Source organism: Tachysurus vachellii, chromosome 25, assembly GCF_030014155.1.
Source record: "Tachysurus vachellii isolate PV-2020 chromosome 25, HZAU_Pvac_v1, whole genome shotgun sequence".
NCBI lineage: Eukaryota > Metazoa > Chordata > Actinopteri > Siluriformes > Bagridae > Tachysurus > Tachysurus vachellii.
This window is the reverse complement of record NC_083484.1, coordinates 14,140,344-14,160,118: the sequence shown is the minus strand read 5'-3', so window position 1 is coordinate 14,160,118 and position 19,775 is coordinate 14,140,344. Positions and strand designations below refer to the sequence as shown.

At 36.9% G+C, this 19,775-nt stretch overlaps 1 protein-coding gene across 1 annotated transcript; it reads left to right on the top strand.

Moving 5' to 3' along the window:
- Window positions 1-997: 997 nt before the first annotated feature.
- On the top strand, window positions 998-19,527 carry LOC132840198 (upstream stimulatory factor 2). The gene is made up of 10 exons (XM_060861678.1): window positions 998-1,148; window positions 2,177-2,217; window positions 3,152-3,255; window positions 4,642-4,734; window positions 5,587-5,746; window positions 6,445-6,529; window positions 10,574-10,632; window positions 13,285-13,379; window positions 14,610-14,738; window positions 16,455-19,527. The coding sequence occupies exons 1-10, from the start codon at window positions 1,111-1,113 to the stop codon at window positions 16,545-16,547; spliced, it is 897 nt and encodes a 298-aa protein (XP_060717661.1). The 5' UTR covers window positions 998-1,110; the 3' UTR covers window positions 16,548-19,527.
- Window positions 19,528-19,775: the final 248 nt, after the last annotated feature.

The window sequence follows — 19,775 nt, the reverse complement described above, 5'->3', positions numbered from 1 at the left end:
GTTTTAAACACACTGTTATAATATAAAGCTACCCAGCAAACACATAGACTCCTTAATAGCTGAACTGAACTGAGCACAACACACACACACTCACACACACCAACAGTATGGACTGCACAGACCTACACCAAATACACACTCTTCCATTATATACATCCATCAACCTGTTTGCATGCTGTTTTACACACTGTTTTTGCTCTTTGCACATACTGACTCACATTTCAGTCCATTGCTGTTTTGCACAATACTTTACAATCTCATGTAACTGCTGCTATAATACTAATGTGTTCATTCCAGTATTTCTGCACACACAATATTGTTTAAACATACAGTATTTACACTGGTGCTGTTTTTGTGTATTGTCTTTTGTGTAATGTCTTGTATTTGTTGTCCTTCACTGTCTTGTCTTTTGTCCTGCACTGTTTTGTCTTGTATTTTGTCCTTTTATCCTTGCATGTTCGCCTCACACCTCCAGGGTCGGGGTTCGATTCCCACCACCGCCTTGTGTGTGTGGAGTTTGCATGTTCTCCCCGTGCCTCGGGGGTTTCCTCCGGGTACATACTGTGTATAACATTAACACTATATCTATTTGGTATATAAAAATATAATAGGATGGACAGGGATGGTACAATTTTTCATTCTTTTCTTTTTTACGTGCTGATCAAACCAGATGCGTTGCATAAATAAAAACCTACAATAAAAATAAACCTTCCACAAAGGAAAAGATTTAGGAAAACTCTAAGCTGCTTAGTATTTACACTGCGCATGACACACACGCACGCACACACACAGACATACGCGCACACAGACATACGCGCACACACACACACACACACACACACACACACACACACACACACACACACACACACACAGGTGTGACGTCATGCGCAGGCTGAATCCAAACAGAGCTCCACGTCCTGCACTAGGACACTAACATATGCGTCCGAATAAGAGCGTCTGCGCTCAACGTAGCGCACTAAATGTGTCACAGGATGCGGATTGAATCACAGCCACAGCTCCTGTCTGTGTTTGTCCGGATTCTCACATGACCCGAGTGTTTGTTCCCGTGATCAACATTTCCATGATGATTTGTGAAGTTAAACGCAGATGGATTTACTGCAGCAGACTTTGGACCCCTCGATGAGGTGAAGTATTAGTGCATAACTGAGGCACCTGTTCTTATTTAACAGCTTTTTAACTTATAATTCTTGCTGAAATGTTAGGTTGAGTTTGTAGTTTATGGGCAAGAAACTACATTGAATAGATTTAAAAATAAATAAATAAAATAAATAATGAATTTATAATAACAATAATAATAACAATACGTAATTTTTGATAATACTATAACAATAATAATAATAATAATAACAATATTAACAACAACAATAATATAATAATAATAATGATAACAACAATAGTAATAATAATAACAACAATAATAATAATAATAATAATAATAATAATAACATTAATAATAGTAATAATAATAATAATGTTATTATTATTATTATTGTTGTTGTTGTTATTATTATTACTATTGTTGTTATCATTATAATTGATATCACTCAATTATATATCACTGTAATTAAATACACATACATTTGCAAACATAATCAAACCGAAATCCAGTTTTATAATGTTGTGTGTAGAATTCTTGAAGAGAGAAAATATTTTACAGTAAATAATATAATCAGAAAAGAATGTAATTTCTTGCTAATAATGTCTTACCAAGACTAATAATGTCCACAGCGACATAAAGACACAAACATAAACATATGTGACATGAGCTGGGACATTATAATGTGGGCGGGGCTTAAAGAATTTATCAAGAAGTTACTTCATTATAATTTCAGATAATAATAATTTTACTACTGTATTTACTCACAGCTTTGGCGCAGACATTTTACAGTAACAATTTATTTTTTAAAAAAATCAGTGTGATTGTAAAAAAGTGTCTGTAGATATAGTAAAGTATGTAAATGAGTACGGGTGTGTCATTAATTCGTGTAATATGTTTAATTTATTTAACCTGTTGCATATTTTTTTATGTTTTATAAAATTACTGAAACTATCATAAAGATATTGAAGGTTGAACACTCAGTCTTACAGATTAACAGTATAATATTTACTTTTTTATTTTTTATAATGATTTTTTTCTCTCAATGGTTTTCAGGCAACCGAAACAAGAAAAAGACATGTTACAGACATCTGAAGGTATTTAGAGCTCCTTTAATAATATAATATAATATAATATAATATAATATAATATAATATAATATAATATAATATAATATAATATAATATAAAACATTATATTTTTTTTATAATTATAAATATTTTAATTATAATTTATATAATAAATAATAAATATAATAATATTTTATATTACTACTTTTATGCCTGTATTAAGTTCATTATAATATGTATCAGCTTTAAAGCAAGTGGCCAGGATGTGGAAAGAATTTAGGCCAGTGTCTGTAATATACAAGATGAAGAAATATTTTAATAAATAGAAGAAATAACTTCTGAAATTAATTAAGAAAATAAGGATTTTAAAAGATGGGGCAAAAATTCAAGGGATTTATTTCTCAGTGTAGTAATAATGATAGGTTGAACAAATTATACTTGGAATGTGAGAAATAAATTTTTATACAATATTGTATTTTATTATTATACGATTGTTAAGAAGTCACTGTGTTCTCAGTTGGGTAGCTGTAAAACAAAAAAAGGTGTATAAGAAAAGATCTCATTTATATGTGAAGGTATATGTATTGGTGTAAATAACAAGATAAACAATAATAGTAAAAGTGTTAGACGGTGAAAGAGTAAACTTGATACGAACCGTAAGAAAGAAGCCGAAATCGTAAGACGTAAATAGCTTCGTTTACCAAAATTAAAGAAATTATTAAATATTTTTTATCATATAATGTAAAGGCTGCCTTTTTAGTGTTTAGTCAAATATTTTTTGTTCTATCTAAACATAACGCTTTACTAAACACATTATTATTAGTCGTTATTATTTAAAATGTTGGTAGAATTTTGTAGAAAGCAGATAAAAGTCATGGGATTTAAACATTTCCCCTTCTACATTTCTCCCACATTTTCCTCTAATCTGATCTAAATTACTCATCTTATCCTTCTGATACAGACGCTTCACGAGGAGCTGAAACAGCTTCATTTCCTCACACTTCACCTTTCACTGACCAGAGCGTCCAGTATCAGTTTCTCCCCGACAGCAGCAGCAGCACACAGGTAAGCTTATTTATCTTTATTTTTTTTTTTTCCTTAAAGTTGTGCATTGGTTCTCTAGTTACCTCGAAATCAATCAATCAGCAGGGAGAGAGTGCATCGGTACTGGACGTCCTAGTTCTGCTCTAGAGGATAATGAAACAAAGAAATGAAAGGCGACTCTCACAGAGCAATCACGAGGAAACGCACTTGCTTTAAATGATTCGATTCAATTTGAATCAGTTTGTATAGCGCCTTTGACAGCAGATATCGCTATATTGAGTTTGATTATTCGACTTCAAAAAGTGTCAGGTATTTTATGCTAAGCAACATCTCGATCTCTAACTCTGTCCCTCGTTTAAACACTTCATAAATGGAGGTGATATAAAAAATCGAACAAAGCTCATAAGACACGTTATAATGACAAGAAAAGCCTGACGGATGCTGAAGAGAAGGTTGCAGTTTGTTGTTGTAGTTATTGCAGGCAGTCATGTGACTGTATTTCCTCACTGAGACTGGAACTGAGCCCAGGTCACATGTCAGTCAGTTAAAAAAAGTCACATGATGTTATGATGGAGGTTGGGGGGGTGGGGGGCTCATGTAGGACACTTATTCTTTAGAGTGAACAGCTAGTACTGTTATTCAGCCATAGATTAGATTACTACACGACTGCTGACCGCGCCGAGAGACGCATGGTGTTGCTCTCAGGAGAGGCTTGTTAATGTTGATCGTCTTTGGAAATTGTTGGCTTTCTTGCCGACATTCCTAAGGTGCATTCCTGCCACGAAATATTTCATATTTGCTGATGGAAAGATGGAAGCCATCTGCTTTTCCATTTTTAAAAGAAAAATCCGGATAATTTTATTATCCCTGATGCATGATGTGAATATAATATGACAGTTATGAAGCATATTTTACCATCCAAAGTCAAATCCTTCAATATCAATACATTTTTTTTAATAGCTTTTACCTTTTATCTTGATTATGTAGCTCCCATTCTGTCCATTACATCTGCCAGTAACTCTCAGTTCATGATCAATGGTAATTTTAAAAAAAAAATCCCATTTCGCTTACTCCAGATATATTTTAACAGCTTGTGATGGTGATAAGATGAGCCCACATTCAAACCCATGACATCACTTGTACTTGGTTTCAGTTAAACAGTATTTTCTTGCTGAGCTGAGATTCAGCATTAAGATCATTATTGAATGGTGACGCGAGCATCATGTTACACACACACTCTCTCCCAGTTTAAATTTTGTCTTGTTTGTTATGGGTGAAATGGTTCGAGTTTGCGTGCTATGTTTCTGAAGAATGTGACTAAAGTGTTTAGTTTGTAAACAACCGGGTCTTTTGCTAAGCACACGTTACACGCAAGTGAGGTAATAAATGCACTTCCTTTTTTCTCAGGTAACCTATCAGGTTGTTCAGTTGACTAATCAGCCGCTGGTGGGAGGGGCAGTGGGCGTGGTCTCGTCTACTTCATTTTCTGGAACCAAACAGGTACAGAATCAGCCTACATCAGTTGACTCTTTTCACAGGGACTAACAGATTCATAGGCCATGTCTGTTTTACTTGTAGTGACAGATCCATAGGCCACGCCTTTTTTAATTCAGACTGACAGTTCCATAGGCCACCCCCTTTTACATTGACTGACAGATCCATAGGTCACGCCTCTTTTACTCGGACTGACATATCCTTAGGCCATGCCTCTTTTTCGTCTCTTTTAGTCTCTTTGCTTCTTTTGCATAGAATGACATATCCATAGATCACGCCTCTTTTGCTTAGAGTGACATATCCATAGACCACGCCTCTTTTGCTTAGAGTGACATATCCATAGGCCACGCCTTTTTAACTTGGAGTGACATATCAATAGGCCACACCTCTTATGTTTGGAGTTACATATCCATAGGCCATGCCTCTTTTACTTGGACTGACATATCCATAGGCCACACCTCTTTTACTTGGACTGACATATCCATAGGCCACGCCTCTTTTACTTAAAGTGACAGATCTATAATGCTTCTTTCACTCAGACTATTAGATCCATAGGCCATGCCTTTTTCACTGGGACTGACTGATCCATAGGCCACACCTCTTTCACTCAGAATAACAGATCCATCGCTTTTTTCACTTCTTTTCACTTTCAATGAGGCCATACCTCTTTAACTATGACAGATCCAAAGACTTTCTATATTAGAACTGACCTGATGCCTTTATGTCTCACAAAAACATTACTGATTCTAGTTACACTGCATGTGGATACAATAAAAAACAGCTCTGTGAAGTTCAGTTGCTTTGTGCAGGTCAGCTCAGTAGGTTGAGAAGTAAAAGCATTGTGTGTTTGAACGTTAGGCTGTGATACAGAGTCCCTTCAGTAATAGAGGCAGTCCTGTGGCAGAGACTATCGGAGGCGAGGCACGCTTCTCTTACGTCCCAACGACTGCTGTAAGTGATGCAACAGCCGCTGGAGTTTCAGTTCATCCGGCCGAAACCACACGCTCTCACACAGCAGGTGAGATAGACGGTGTGATACGCTTCTGCCAAGAGAAATTAAAGCAAGTACAGGAAAACATGACAGAATGTAAAAAAAAACAGCTGCAGGCTTATGCAAATCAAAACAGTCTTAAAGCACAGAACTTTTAATAGACCCTTAAAGGAAGAATCCATCACATACATTATAAACATATTTACTGAGTTTTACGCCCAAAGTATGCAAACTTTGAATATACCTCTTAGCGTTTTTTTAGTGTGTGTGTGATTTCTTCCTCCATGCAGTAAATCCTGTGTTTTATATCCGGATGTGAGGATGCCAGCAGAGGCAGTTTTAAAGCTGCGCCCTCGAGAACTCTTTTTGGGTTGAACGGACTGCATGTGGGTCCTTAAATTAGAAATAGTGGAATGATATACGAGCTCGCTCTTACACAGCTTGCAAAGTACTTTAATCTTGTTGCCGGACCTGAACCATAAAAAGTACCAAGCAGCACTTTTTTGAAAACATTTTTGGCGTCAGACTCGCAGTTCTGATTTATGTTCCCCAGCTATCTTTCTCTGAAGAATATTTTTGCTATTAGTTATGTATTTGTATATGCATTAACAAAGAAACAAAGGATTTTTCAGGCGTAACATACGACAGGATATTATGTCTCCCTCTCCCTCTCCCTCTCTCTCTCTCTCTCTCTCTCTCTCTCTCTCTCTCTCTCTCTCTCTCAGGTCAGTTCTATGTGATGCACACATCCGAGGTTCTTCAGCCAGGTGGACCATGTACCATATCTCCCCACACTCATCCATATGCATCGTGAGTATCTGCCACACAGGGGGCATCGCTTACCTCTCCAAAATCTATTAGAAAGTACATAGCACAGATTTTATAAGAGTATTAAACAACATATAACTATTACCAGGGTGAAGAGCCCCTGTTCTTCCACCCCGGAAAAGTCTTAAAGATGCAGGAGGTGACGTTGCAAGCCTCTTTCACTCTGACTCAAATGCTTCCTTTATTTGACAGACCCATAGGCCACGGCTCTTTCACTCAGAATGACAGACCCATAGTCAATGCCTCTTTTACTCAGAATGACAGATCCATAGTCCATGGCATTTTTACTCACAATGACAGATCCATAGGCCACACCTCTTTTTTATATTGGACTGACAGACCCATAGGCCAGGCCTCTTTTACTCAGAATGACAGACCCATAGGCCACGCCTCTTTTACTCAGAACGACAGACCCATAGGACATACCTTTTTGTACTAAGAATGATGGACCCATAGGCCAATGCCTTTTACTCAGAATGACAGACCCATAGGCCACACCTCTTTTACTCAGAATGACAGACCCATAGGCCACACCTCTTTTACTCAGAATGACAGACCCATAGGCCACACCTCTTTTACTCAGAATGACAGACCCATAGGCCACACCTCTTTTACTCAGAATGACAGACCCATAGGCCACGCCTTTTTGTACTAAGAATGACAGACCCATAAGCCAATGCCTTTTATTCAGAATGACAGACCCATAGGCCACACCTCTTTTACTCAGAATGACAGACCCATAGGCCACACCTTTTTGTACTAAGAATGACAGACCCATAGGCCAACGCCTTTTACTCAGAATGACAGACCCATAGGCCACACCTTTTTGTACTAAGAATGACAGACCCATAGGCCAACGCCTTTTATTCAGAATGACAGACCCATAGGCCACGCCTCTTTTACTCAGAATGACAGACCCATAGGCCACACCTTTTTGTACTAAGAATGACAGACCCATAGGCCACGCCTCTTTTACTCAGAATGACAGACCCATAGGCCACACCTCTTTTACTCAGAATGACAGACCCATAGGCCACACCTCTTTTACTCAGAATGACAGACCCATAGGCCACACCTCTTTTACTCAGAATGACAGACCCATAGGCCAACGCCTTTTATTCAGAATGACAGACCCATAGGCCACACCTCTTTTACTCAGAATGACAGACCCATAGGCCACACCTCTTTTACTCAGAATGACAGACCCATAGGCCACGCCTCTTTTACACTCAGGATTGACTGACTGACTCTCAGGAGGTAACGTTGGAAGCTAAGCTGCATTTTTAGTTAACTTTAAGTGAAGAGATGCTGGTGAAGGAAAGATATTTATATAAGATACGATGTTTATATCTGCTATAATGGAAGCGATAACACTCCCATTTCATATTTCACTTTCTTTTTTATGTACTACATTCCACATTATTTAGTGTAATATAAAGTGTAAAGTACACGTCTTTATTACATTTTAAAACATCGGAATAAAACACTTCATTGTTTGCCGTGATAAATAATGTTTATTTTGGGTTGGGAATAGAAGCTCTGAATCTCAGCAGCTCAGAAGCTCAGCTTTCCATTTTTATTTGTTAATTAAGCAGATTTTTTTTTATCCAAAGCGACCAATAGATTTGGAAATACAAGCCAAGCAACATGCACAGAGTTGTAAGAACTAAACAGAAAAAAACACAATGAATGAATTGAAATTATTTTTTGAGTTAGAGAAAGCAGTTGTTGATTATTTTCCTATTACCACCAACCAAGTGTTTTATCCCAAATTTCACATGACTCTGATCACCTGCACTCTATTTTTTCTAAAGAAAGAAACAACAAATTGTATGAAAGAAAGAAAGAAAGAAAGAGTAGTTGTAGTTGTAATTTTTTTTTCTTTACATCTATTTTATAATTCGCACAAATAAAAATAATTATAAGCAAATAAAAATTCATAAAATAAGAGCTTAAAACTGATTAACTGTCTTGTGCTCTATATTTTCCTTAAATAAAAATACTAAGTTAAATAATTAATATTCAGAATTCACATTCAGAAAGAGACTTTTTTTTTTACCAGGACTATTTTAAAATACATTGTTTAAGTTTTCGTATTATTTGGGTCATAATATTTTCTTGCTATTAATGACGTTTGGGGAGCCCAAACTTTTGCACCGCTGTAACAAATCCGTACACATTGAGACGGTTTATCAAACAGAAAGGTTTTGTACTGTAGAATTAAATACACGGCTATAACGGGTGGCTCTTCTTCCACTTCTCGGTATAAAATAATCATGAATAAAAGAGCAGTTGTGTTTAATCGTAGCTCGAGCGATAGTTAGTTATTGCCTCGGTGAACATGTCTAAACACCCGCTGTCACTCCGGATCGTCACATATTACAGCCTGAAGGTTTAAACCCTCGTAACACCTGATCAATCAATTCAACATAAAAACAATCTTCAGTAAACTGAGTCAGAATCAAAGAGTCTAATCAGGTCTGACTCTGTTATCACCAGCTGCCTTCATTTCATCAATCAGACACAAATTTAGATGAAAATGTCGCTCCGTTTGTTCTCGTTATTCATCACTCAGAGTCTCATCACTTGGTGTGAAGTGCAGAGAAATCCTCATATCTGATCCTGAACGGCTCGTTTGCACACTTTTATGATAATAAATAAATAAATAAATAAATAAATAAATAAATAAATAAATAAAGTTATGTAAGTCTATTTTATATTTCACACAAATAAAAATAATTAGGGGCACGGTGGCTTAGTGGTTAGCACGTTCGCCTCACACCTCCAGGGTTGGGGGTTCGATTCCCGCCTCCACCTTGTGTGTGTGGAGTTTGCATGTTCTCCCCGTGCCTCGGGGGTTTCCTCCGGGTACTCCGGTTTCCTCCCCCGGTCCAAAGACATGCATGGTAGGTTGATTGGCATCTCTGGAAAATTGTCCGTAGTGTGTGATTGCATGAGTGAATGAGAGTGTGTGTGTGTGCCCTGCGATGGGTTGGCACTCCATCCAGAGTGTATCCTGCATTGATGCCCGATGACACCTGAGATAGGCACAGGCTACCCGTGACCCGAGGTAGTTCAGATAAGCGGTAGAAGATGAGTGAATGAATGAATGAATAAAAAAATCATAAAATAAGAGCTTCAAACTGATTTAGCTGTCTTGTGCTCTATACTTTCAATAAAAAAAAAACTTCAAAATTCATTAATTTTATTTTTTTTATACCAGGAATCTAGCTTTCCAATTAGGACGGAATCTGTAAAATACGGAATGTTAATAATGCTGTTAAGCTGGAAAGCTAAAAAAAAAAGTTTTACCAAGACAGAGAATATATGCTGTGTTTCATATGAAAATAGGACTTGAGGTGACATTTACCATCATGCCCTTTCTAGTTTCCTTCTTGTAGCTTGGTATTAACACTTCTACATTTGTCTCAGGTCTGGATTTCACTTCTGTCGCTGCTAAAACTACACCGGACGTCGCTGCCCTTTACCTTTCAAACCACGAACCATCTCTGATATCAAAATGTTTTGTCGTCCATATCGTCACCCTTTTCTTCGGCACCCTTGTCCTTGTTCCTGTCCTCACCTCGAATTAATTAAAGCGTACCTGAGAAAAGATTGCACGCTGAGAACACTCGTGTCATTAGCGCCAATCTGAGCCTCGGGCACTGCAGTTTATTACGGGACGATTCGGCTGACACAAAAGGGCAACGAGATATTTTTGCTCGTTTGGATGCGAAGCCGTTGTCAAGGCTGCCATGCCGGTCTGCATATGGATCGTTCCCTCTGATGTCTCATAAAGCCTTCATATCCACCACCGCTTTAAAGTCGACACCCTTGTTGGCCCCAGAGCAGAGGGTGGGCTTTTCTGAAGCTCTTAGTAAGCACTGAGCTGTGCCTGAACAGCTCAGGGCTTTGCATTCTGCTTTCTTTCATTCAGTATAAACATGTGCTACTGTGTGTGTGCAATTCCGGATGAATTAAAGGTCACAACTGAAATTTTGTCATCCTTTCCTGTCATTTCTGCAGGAAGATGGACGGGCTGCGAACGCCGAGAGACCAGCGTAGGAAGGCGCAACACAACGAGGGTGAGAAAGAGAGAGTGTTTGTTTACTATTTTTTAATGCTGCAGACATACTCGGTCATCATTTTTCAAGCATTCCACCAAATACGAGCCCAATCTGAAAGCGTCAGGGGGTTAAAAGTGCTTTTGAAGTCTCAATACCATCAGACCACCACTAGAGAGCGCTATAGATTGAGCAGAGGGCTTTTTTAGTGAGTTTTTCTTCTTTTATCAAAACACTGCATTCCGGTGCTGTTTACCGCATCCTCGTTGAATTCATGTCACCATCTTAAAGGGATAGTCCTGGGTTGTTTAAATGAATCAATGCACCAGTGTACAGATGATAACCACAGACATGATCTTTGCCGCCTTAATGTCCTAATTGTCTTATTTCTAGTAATATAATATAATCACTAATAGTTAAGAATTAAAAAGCATCAGCTGTCAATCAACACATTAGTGGCTTATCCAGAGCGTTTAACTGCCATAAATTGGCATAAAACTAGGCGGAATTTAACACCTTTAGCAATTGCCCTTAGCAATCCCCTCAGGATTTCACCGTTTTTTTTTTTTTGTTTTGTAATTGCCACCAAAATTTAGGATTTTGCTTGATTTTGCTGTATTTTTTTGTGTGATGATGCAACTTAAGGAGTTTTTTTTTTTTTTAACCTTTTTTTTTTTTTTTTTTTTTTTTTGTAAAAAGTTATTTATCTGCCTAAACTGTGTTAAATTCCGTGACTGGAAAATCGCAAACTCCTGGAGGTGCCTGAGACATCAATCATAAGACAATTTGGAGCGAAGAGGTTTCTGTTTTCTGAAATTTTTGTCTGGGATAATTGAAAATAGACGGCAGGCGCAGTAGATAGCGATCGGGATTAACAGCCCTGGAGAATCCCTTTAACAGTATTTTAAAAGTAAAGTAAAACTCGAGTGATTTTGTTCTATTTTATTCCTAGTCGCACTTGAGCGATTGGATCGTTAAGTAGCTCTCGCAAACCAGTGAACTTGAAGCTGAGGAACAATTAAATCAATACATCCAGACCCCCCAATACGAACGTAACCCTTTCTAAGAATCGTATCGCTCTGACATCCGTCTTCCAGATTTCTGGAAGCTGATTTACGATAATGTTTGAATGGGGAAAATGTATTTCCTGTGCATCTCACCTCATTCCGCTCTCTAATAAAGTCTGTCTTCTCTAAATCTTCTCTAATAAAACTGTGGGTCTTCCCAGGCCTCTTTGCTTTCTTCTCAATGGATTGCACCAATTTGAAAACCATTTTTAGGGCCCGTTTTGCACAATTGCTGCCATTTATCACCATGAAAATTCACACCGTATACTGTGTGGGATGTTCCAAAACAAAAACAAATTAAAAAAATTACTCCAGTTAACTTTTTTAACTCCAGGAATTGTTTTTTTGCTCCTCCACAAACAGCTGCCCACCCCCTAAGCCTGTGAAGGACATTCTGAATATTGTGAGAAAGAGAATTTAGGTGTCAGATTTTTTGACGTGACGTGACGTGACATACGGCTAAGTACGGTGACCCATACTCAGAATTCGTTCTCTGCATTTAACCCATCCAAAGTGCACACACACACCGTGAACACACATTCGGAGCAGTGGGCAGCCATTTATGCTGCGGCGCCCGGGGAGCAGTTGGGGAATTTCGGTGCCCTGCTTAAGGGCACCTCAGTCGTGGCCGGCCCGAGACTCGAACCCCAACCTTAGGATTAGAAGTCAGACTCTCTAACCATTAGGCCACGACTTACCCCAAAAAGGGTTTTAACATATGCCAGGCTATTATGAGCCTGGAGTCAAAGCATAGGGTCATCCATCGTTGGGTGCCTCTGGAGCAGGTGAGGTTAAGGGCCTTGCTCAAGGACCCAAAGATAGGACCCGTAGATGTCTCAGCAGCTTGTGGGCTTGAACCCCGACCTTCTAATTAGGAACCCAACGCCTTGACCGCTGGACCATCATGTCCTCGCTTTGGATGTAAGCTTTAACTGCATTAACTCCATCTGCTATATTGATATAACTTTGTATAAAGCTAAAAGGAAACGGATCGAATGAAAATCACTTCAACTGCTTCAAGTACCCCTGAGGTTAAACATGTTCTGACTAAAAATAATAATAATAATAATAATAATAATAATAATGTTCCTTTTTGATGCTACAGCTACCTGAATGATCTACACTCACAAAAAAGAATACCTTGTCTCTGTGGTGGTGTTGTTATCTTTTGTGTACTACACATATGGGGATGTGGTAGCTTAGTGGTTAAGGTGTTGGATTACCAATCAGAAGGTCATGAGTCCAAGTCCACCAAGCTACCACTGCTGGGCCCCTGATCAAGGCCCTTAACCCTCAACTGCTCAGCTGTTTAAAATGAGATAAAATGTAAGTTGCTCTGGATTAAGGCCATCTGCCAAAAGCCACAAATGTACAAATATTTCATTTGTATATAATTTACCTTTAATAAATATTTAAGGTATAAAATAATGGATTAGTTTAAAGCTTTAAGGGTACCCAATAAACACTCTCTAGGTAAACAATACACATTAAAGATACCATGCGAAAGATAATGTACTGTATGTGATACACATAGGATTCTTAGATTTGTACTAAAACACAGCGTCAGTTTTTCCTTACAGCTTGTTCTGAACTTTACACTACGCAGTGGAGCGACGGAGGAGAGACAAGATCAACAACTGGATCGTGATGCTGTCTACAATCATCCCAGATTGCAGCATGGACAGCACTAAAACCGGAGCGGTGAGGAGTTTTAGTCATTCCTGTCATTCCTGTCATTCCATTATGTATTATACATGCTTTCTTTTCCACACAGGTGTAGCTACTCTAACACCTAGCAGGATATCGGTCTTGTCTCGCTTTGGCGTGTTTTCAGTACAGTAAATATCTGTCTTGAACCGCAGCCAGTTCTTCAGTGACGTCACTCAGAGCTTGACTCACTGACTCACTGTATCGTCCGTAAACATCCAAGAACACGGCGTAGCCGAACAACGGAACGGTATTTGGGGCAGCCATGTCATAAAATCGGCATCATTATTTGCCTTAGCGAGCTTGATGAGGAACATTAATTTTGAACATTGAGATTCACAGTGTGTAGCCTCCTGACATTTAAAGGTGGAGAAGTGTAAAAAAAATTCCATTTGTTAAGGCAATGGTATATATATATTAAAACAATAGCTAACAATATCATTAGGAGGAAGACTTCGGTATTTTATAGAAAAAATTTTTTTTTTAAAGGCAAAAAAAAAAAGGCTCCAGAAGATTGGCATTGATTTTTAGGATCGTAGGTCCGGTTCCAAAAAAATGTAAAACTAAAAACAAAAAAAATACAAATATATATATTTGTATATGTATGTATATATATAGTTTGTGTGTTTGGATTAATTAACTTGATTAAACTTACATTAAATTTAAAACAAAAAAAAAATGTCATTTTTCTTAAAAACACAGCACTGTTAATAGTCATTTTATTGTTGCGTAAAAAAAACAAAATAAAATATAGAATGCTTATGATATGCTATAGATAAACATAATGTTAACACTTTTGGAAGAAGTCTCCGGTGTCAGAAGGTTTTATTAGAAAGAGATAAAGCTTTTGTAAATGTTTTGCATTCAGGAGGCAAAGAAATTGTTCTTACTGGTTGCTTTGTAAAATGACAAGCTGCTTTTTTGTCTTGTTACATTCAAGAGGAGAGAAAAGAAAAGAAAAGAAAAGAAATGCATTTATAGTTGCTATAATGTTCCACAAGACTAAATGTAACTATAAATGGCTCAAACATACAATTTGTTTTTCATTATGTAATAAAATTGCATTTTTTAAAAAAAAACAAAAAAAAACTGCTGCAGTAAAAGAGGAATTAAAGACCATCCTGTTTATTGATTTTTATTCCTATAACCACCTTTAAGAAGAGTGTATGATTACAGTGTTGTTATAAACGAAATTATTCCTAATTTCCTCACTTTCTGTCTTAGAGTAAAGGCGGTATCCTGTCCAAGGCTTGCGATTACATCCAGGAGCTGCGGCAGACCAACTGCAGACTCCACGAGAGTCTACAAGAAGTGAAGAGAGTCCAGATGGACAACGATATCCTCCGACAGCAGGTAAGGCCGCCTGCTACGAGCTCGGCCCTGCCAAAAAAAAACCCGCTTCGCCAAGATCATGACATTTTGAAAAAGGAATACATAAAGAAAGCAGAAAATAATAGAGTGCCATACCAATATATATATATATATATATATATATATATATATATATATATATATATAAGCAGAATATATATATAAAGCAGAAATTCAGAAACGGAGCGAAGTGTGGCGTGAAGCGTTATGTAGCGTAATTAATCTCACGAGGGTGGATCTCTTCTAAGTCTGTGATAATTACACTCCTTCACTGAACATCATCTCCATGCAACACATATTTTTACAGTTGTTTTTAGTTGCAGTGTGACCAGAGTAATGAGGTCATGCCAGTCCAAAAAAAAAATCACATCTAGGATTTGATTAAAATGCCATCTGGGAAGTTTGCAGCTTTTAAATTTAAGGGAATAGTTGAGTGAAGATTTTAAATATCACCCTTTTTTGCGTTTTCCATTCAATTTAATTCTGTGAAGATGCTCAATTTTTAGCATTTGCTTCATTCTTTTTGCAGAAGAGCTCACTATATTTTAATAAATACACATGTAAAAGATTATATACTGTAAACTTGGCAATACCCAGATTGGCCTTTGTCCCAGATGGCTGCCACTGAGTGTTTCTGCGTATAGATACAACGTGAAGACGCAATCTGTTCATATTAATGTTTGTAGATTAAATTAAATCACATTTCTGCCCCAAATCAAAGGTTTTTCTCTATTACTTAAAGCCAAATGTATTATATTTCAAAATGACCTTTTAAATACTTTTAAAATCAACTGCATTTAAAATTGACTGCTTTGTGGAAAATTGTGTGAATTTGATTTTTTTCCTCCAAATCATTTATGAAACAGGAAATCTGTCACTACAATCTGAATTTTTTTTAAAAAATCTGAAGAATAAAAGTAATTTTACAAATCTGAATTTCATATTGTTATAAAATGTGATTTCTAACTCCAACAGGCTTTACAGGCTAGAATTTCCAAATATATAAATTCTTAAAAAGAAATAATCAGATTTGTACGTTTTAAATTCAGATTGTATTGACCCTTTTTTCCTTCCACAGTCATTTCTTAGTAATAACATTATAGTTACGCTGATCCTCGTGTTCAGCAGGGAAATATGTAAAAATGAAACACAGATTATGCTTATGCTTATGACTTTACATTCTAGACTATTTTATTCCACACCATATGTTCAGCTTAGTGTAATTATCATTAGCCTAACGGTAATTTGAGCGCTAGTCAAGCTACTTTGGTATTTATGATAAGATTCTCACTGACACTTGAGGAAAAAATAACACTTGTAGAAAAATCTGTCAGGGGAGAAATCATGAAATCGTAGCCAGATTGAAACTTTGTCAGCATAACAGCGAGAGAGGAAGGTATGCAAACCGAAATGCTAGCATAAAGATAAGCTAACGGCGCTAAGCCAGCTATGTGCTTCACAGAAGGATTGGCTGTAAAACTGTAACGAATGAAGAAGATAATATCTGTTAATAGAGATATCTGTATTTTTTAAGCTGAACACCGTGTGTTGAACTATTTGACAGTGTACAGTAATAACTCGCTGCTAGCTGCAAACTAGCGCTCTATTAGCAGCGCTAATTCTAACTAGAAAAATCAATTGTTTTCTGGATTAAACTTCTGTCTGACTTCTGAAGTCATTTAAACCTGCTGGTTTCAGGTGGAGGAACTGAAAAATGAGAACGCTTCGCTTCAAGCGGAGCTACAGCAGCTCCGAGCCGAAGCAGATTTCACAGACGTGCCATCGCATTGAGACTGCGGACGGAGATTCTTACTTCAACAAACGAAGGACGATTTTTTTATGTGCCAGATTTTAACACGGACTAAACGAGGAACCGGATGGTGCTCCAGAGCGATACTCTGAAGCAAAAAGCGCTCTATGCTAAATGTAGATGAAATGAAAGAGCTGTAAAACCTGGACACCTGCCTTAGTTTATTCTTGCTATTTATTAAGCTTTTCTGTGAGAACTTTGCGATTTCTTTCTGTCAGATTAACCTTTTTACCACTTTTGAAACTTGTTTTTTTTTTTTTATAACCGGTCGCTTTTTGTTCCAATTTTGCTATTTAATTTGCTTCTGTTTGCTTTTTTAGTTCATTCACACACATTTAATTTATTCAGTAGGTAATGTCAGTAAAAATAATTCTGTATAATTTGAACCTCACTGCGACCGAGCTATCGTTCATTTCTGTGTGCACCTTTCTTGAGCTCATCTGAATTCACTGCAACTAAAAAAAAAAGAACAACAAAATTTACTTTTCTTAAATTTGACCTCAAAGATTAATGGCAGAAACGTGAGGGAATGTTTTTATATTGATATTTTATATTAAGTGTAACTTTATATATAACATTCATGCAATTAAATAATACAATAATACAATACAAACATTTTTTCCTGTTTCCGGGTCCAACTAATGAAATTTTTTTTTTAGAGTCGTGTCTCTGAAAGGGCAAATTGTACAGCTTTAGAAGTTTCATTTCACTAAAAATATCGATGAATAATACAATGGACTCTGGAGAAGGATTAGGATCCATATTAATGGAGGTTTTATTGACAGTATCAACACATCAGCCAAAAAAAAAAAAAAAAACTAATTAAAAAAACTGGCAAAGCAGGCGAATGTCTGTAAATGTGCAACAAACAATAAAACCAGAGAATAAATCCAAAAAGTAGTCAAAAGAACAAGCACTACTGAAAACGCTGCCTTCGTTTGCCATCAGAATTATCCTGTCGTGTTTACATGCTTTCTTGTTGGAAACGATATGAAAAATGGACGACACTAGATTCATTCATAGGTATTTAACTCAGCTCATGTACAACATGAAGAGAAAGGTTGCTGATCTACATAAATGAATATGGCTAAAACCGCCGGTGCTAACTAGTTAAATCATTTTTTTAAAATCTGTTATTCAGAAAGTTTCTCAACTCTCCTTTGCTATGTTAAGAATGTAAGAATTTTTTAATTAAAATTGCCGTAATTACGACCTGAGGTGGTCGTTCGTGTGTAACTTCCTAGTCGAAAACTCGTATTTACTATAATTGTGATAGCATTTGATGGTAGGATTATATAGAGGTCATAAAAAGAGGGAGCGAACAAGAAATTGTGTTAAAGGTCATGATAGATCTGAGCAGATTGTGACCTCTGCTGGCAGGGAGGGAAAACGTCCTGAGGTAGTGTTTATTGTAGAAATGAACAGCTGCCTTTAGATTAGCATTAAAAATTCAGTGAAAATTTGCAGTAATTGGATTTTTCTGGATGTTCTTTTGTCAGGACAAGGAAATATGTAGATGTTTAGTTCCATGGTCATCACACGCAGGATACACATGTAGTAGATGGAGATCATAAACATGATAAATGAGTCTTTAGAAGTAAATTTTGTGTTAGGCGTAAAGCAAAAACAGCTGCACGTAGCCATCTGAAAGGGCATGGAGTCGGTGATGGATAACGATCCATGTGTAATGAAACTCACTCTCGCACCTTAATGGGCTAAACAGGCTGAATTTGTCGCTAAAAGCTCGCACATTTCATGTGTGAAAATGCAGTTTACAACTGAGGGATCTGTTACATTACTCTCCACCGACAAGCCTTCAGGCAATCTGTTTGCGGTTAGAGTTCCTTTTTTATTTTGTAATTTTACTTCTGCAGTATCAGCCAAAGCAGCTTTACACACATGCTGAGATGTTTAAAGAACAATTCTGGACAAAAAAAATGGTTTCCTTTTACCCCAGAACAGTAGGGTGGAAGTGATTCAGACGATATTATTGTTCCAGTTGATTTGCACACTAGATTTTCTCATTTATTTTTCTTATTATGCTATTTTATCAAACTGTTTATGTACAAATAGTATTACTGATTACGATCTGTCCTTTGAAATAGTCTGTATTTTGAAGATTACACTTGCTGTTTGCATGATCGTAAGTTTGAGGCCGCAATAGACTCAATAGTATGGTGCTAAAAATGAAAAAAAGCTAACGTCAGACACAGAAACGTCAGATACAGTCTTGGCTGACTGACTACATTTGGAAGGATTTTGTGAATTTTATTTTTGGCTAAACTTTTCTTGTCACCTCTGACGTCAAAAAGGTATGAAATTAAGAATTCGAAGGTGTTTTCTTTCCCTCTTTTGGCCAATTTGAACCTCGATTTTAATAATTCTCTTCCTTCATGCATCATTTTTAGTAAAGAATTTATCCTGGTTAGGATCACAATGGATCCAGAGTCTATCCTGTGAATAATGGGCATAAAGTTTTTTGTGTTTATTTATTTTTTCCAGACAAAATATGTGGAAAATGTAGAGCAATTGTAATTGTAAAAATTGTAATGACCTTAGAATATTTTAGAGTTTGCGTTTATTTCAGTGTGAAATCCTGGAGGGATTGATTTTTACAGAAATCTAGAGAACTCAAATGAATCCTTCACAAATATGTGGAGAAGATACACAGAAACACATAGTTATCCGAGTTAAGGATTAAAGACGAAACATTAAACCTAACGAGTAACTGGTAGTAATAATAATAATATTGAAAGATGTACAAAAAATAAAGTTAAATGATCCAATATAAATCTTATTTAGGCACGAGTTTATTCAATTCTGGACAAATATTAGCCTCAAACACTGGTCAGTTGGATATGGAACATATAATGTTTTTTTTTTGTTTGTTTTTTTTTAAGTTGACTGTCAATGTTCTTTTTCTTTTTTCTTAAACACCCCCACCACCCCCACCCCACCCCACACACACACACGTCTACTCAGTCAGGATTATGATTTCCATCCTGAGCTCGTCACTAGCCTAAAAATTCATCTCAGGTATCAGGTAAAATCTCAGCCTGAATATATGCATTGTATCACAAATGAAATAAATTGGATCAGTACCAGCTGGTACACACTTACAAATTCTAGTTTTAGGTGCTGCATTTATATTTGCATTCCATTTGCAGACTTCCAAGCAGGACCGAATCTAATCCGAGCCCAGAGCTGAG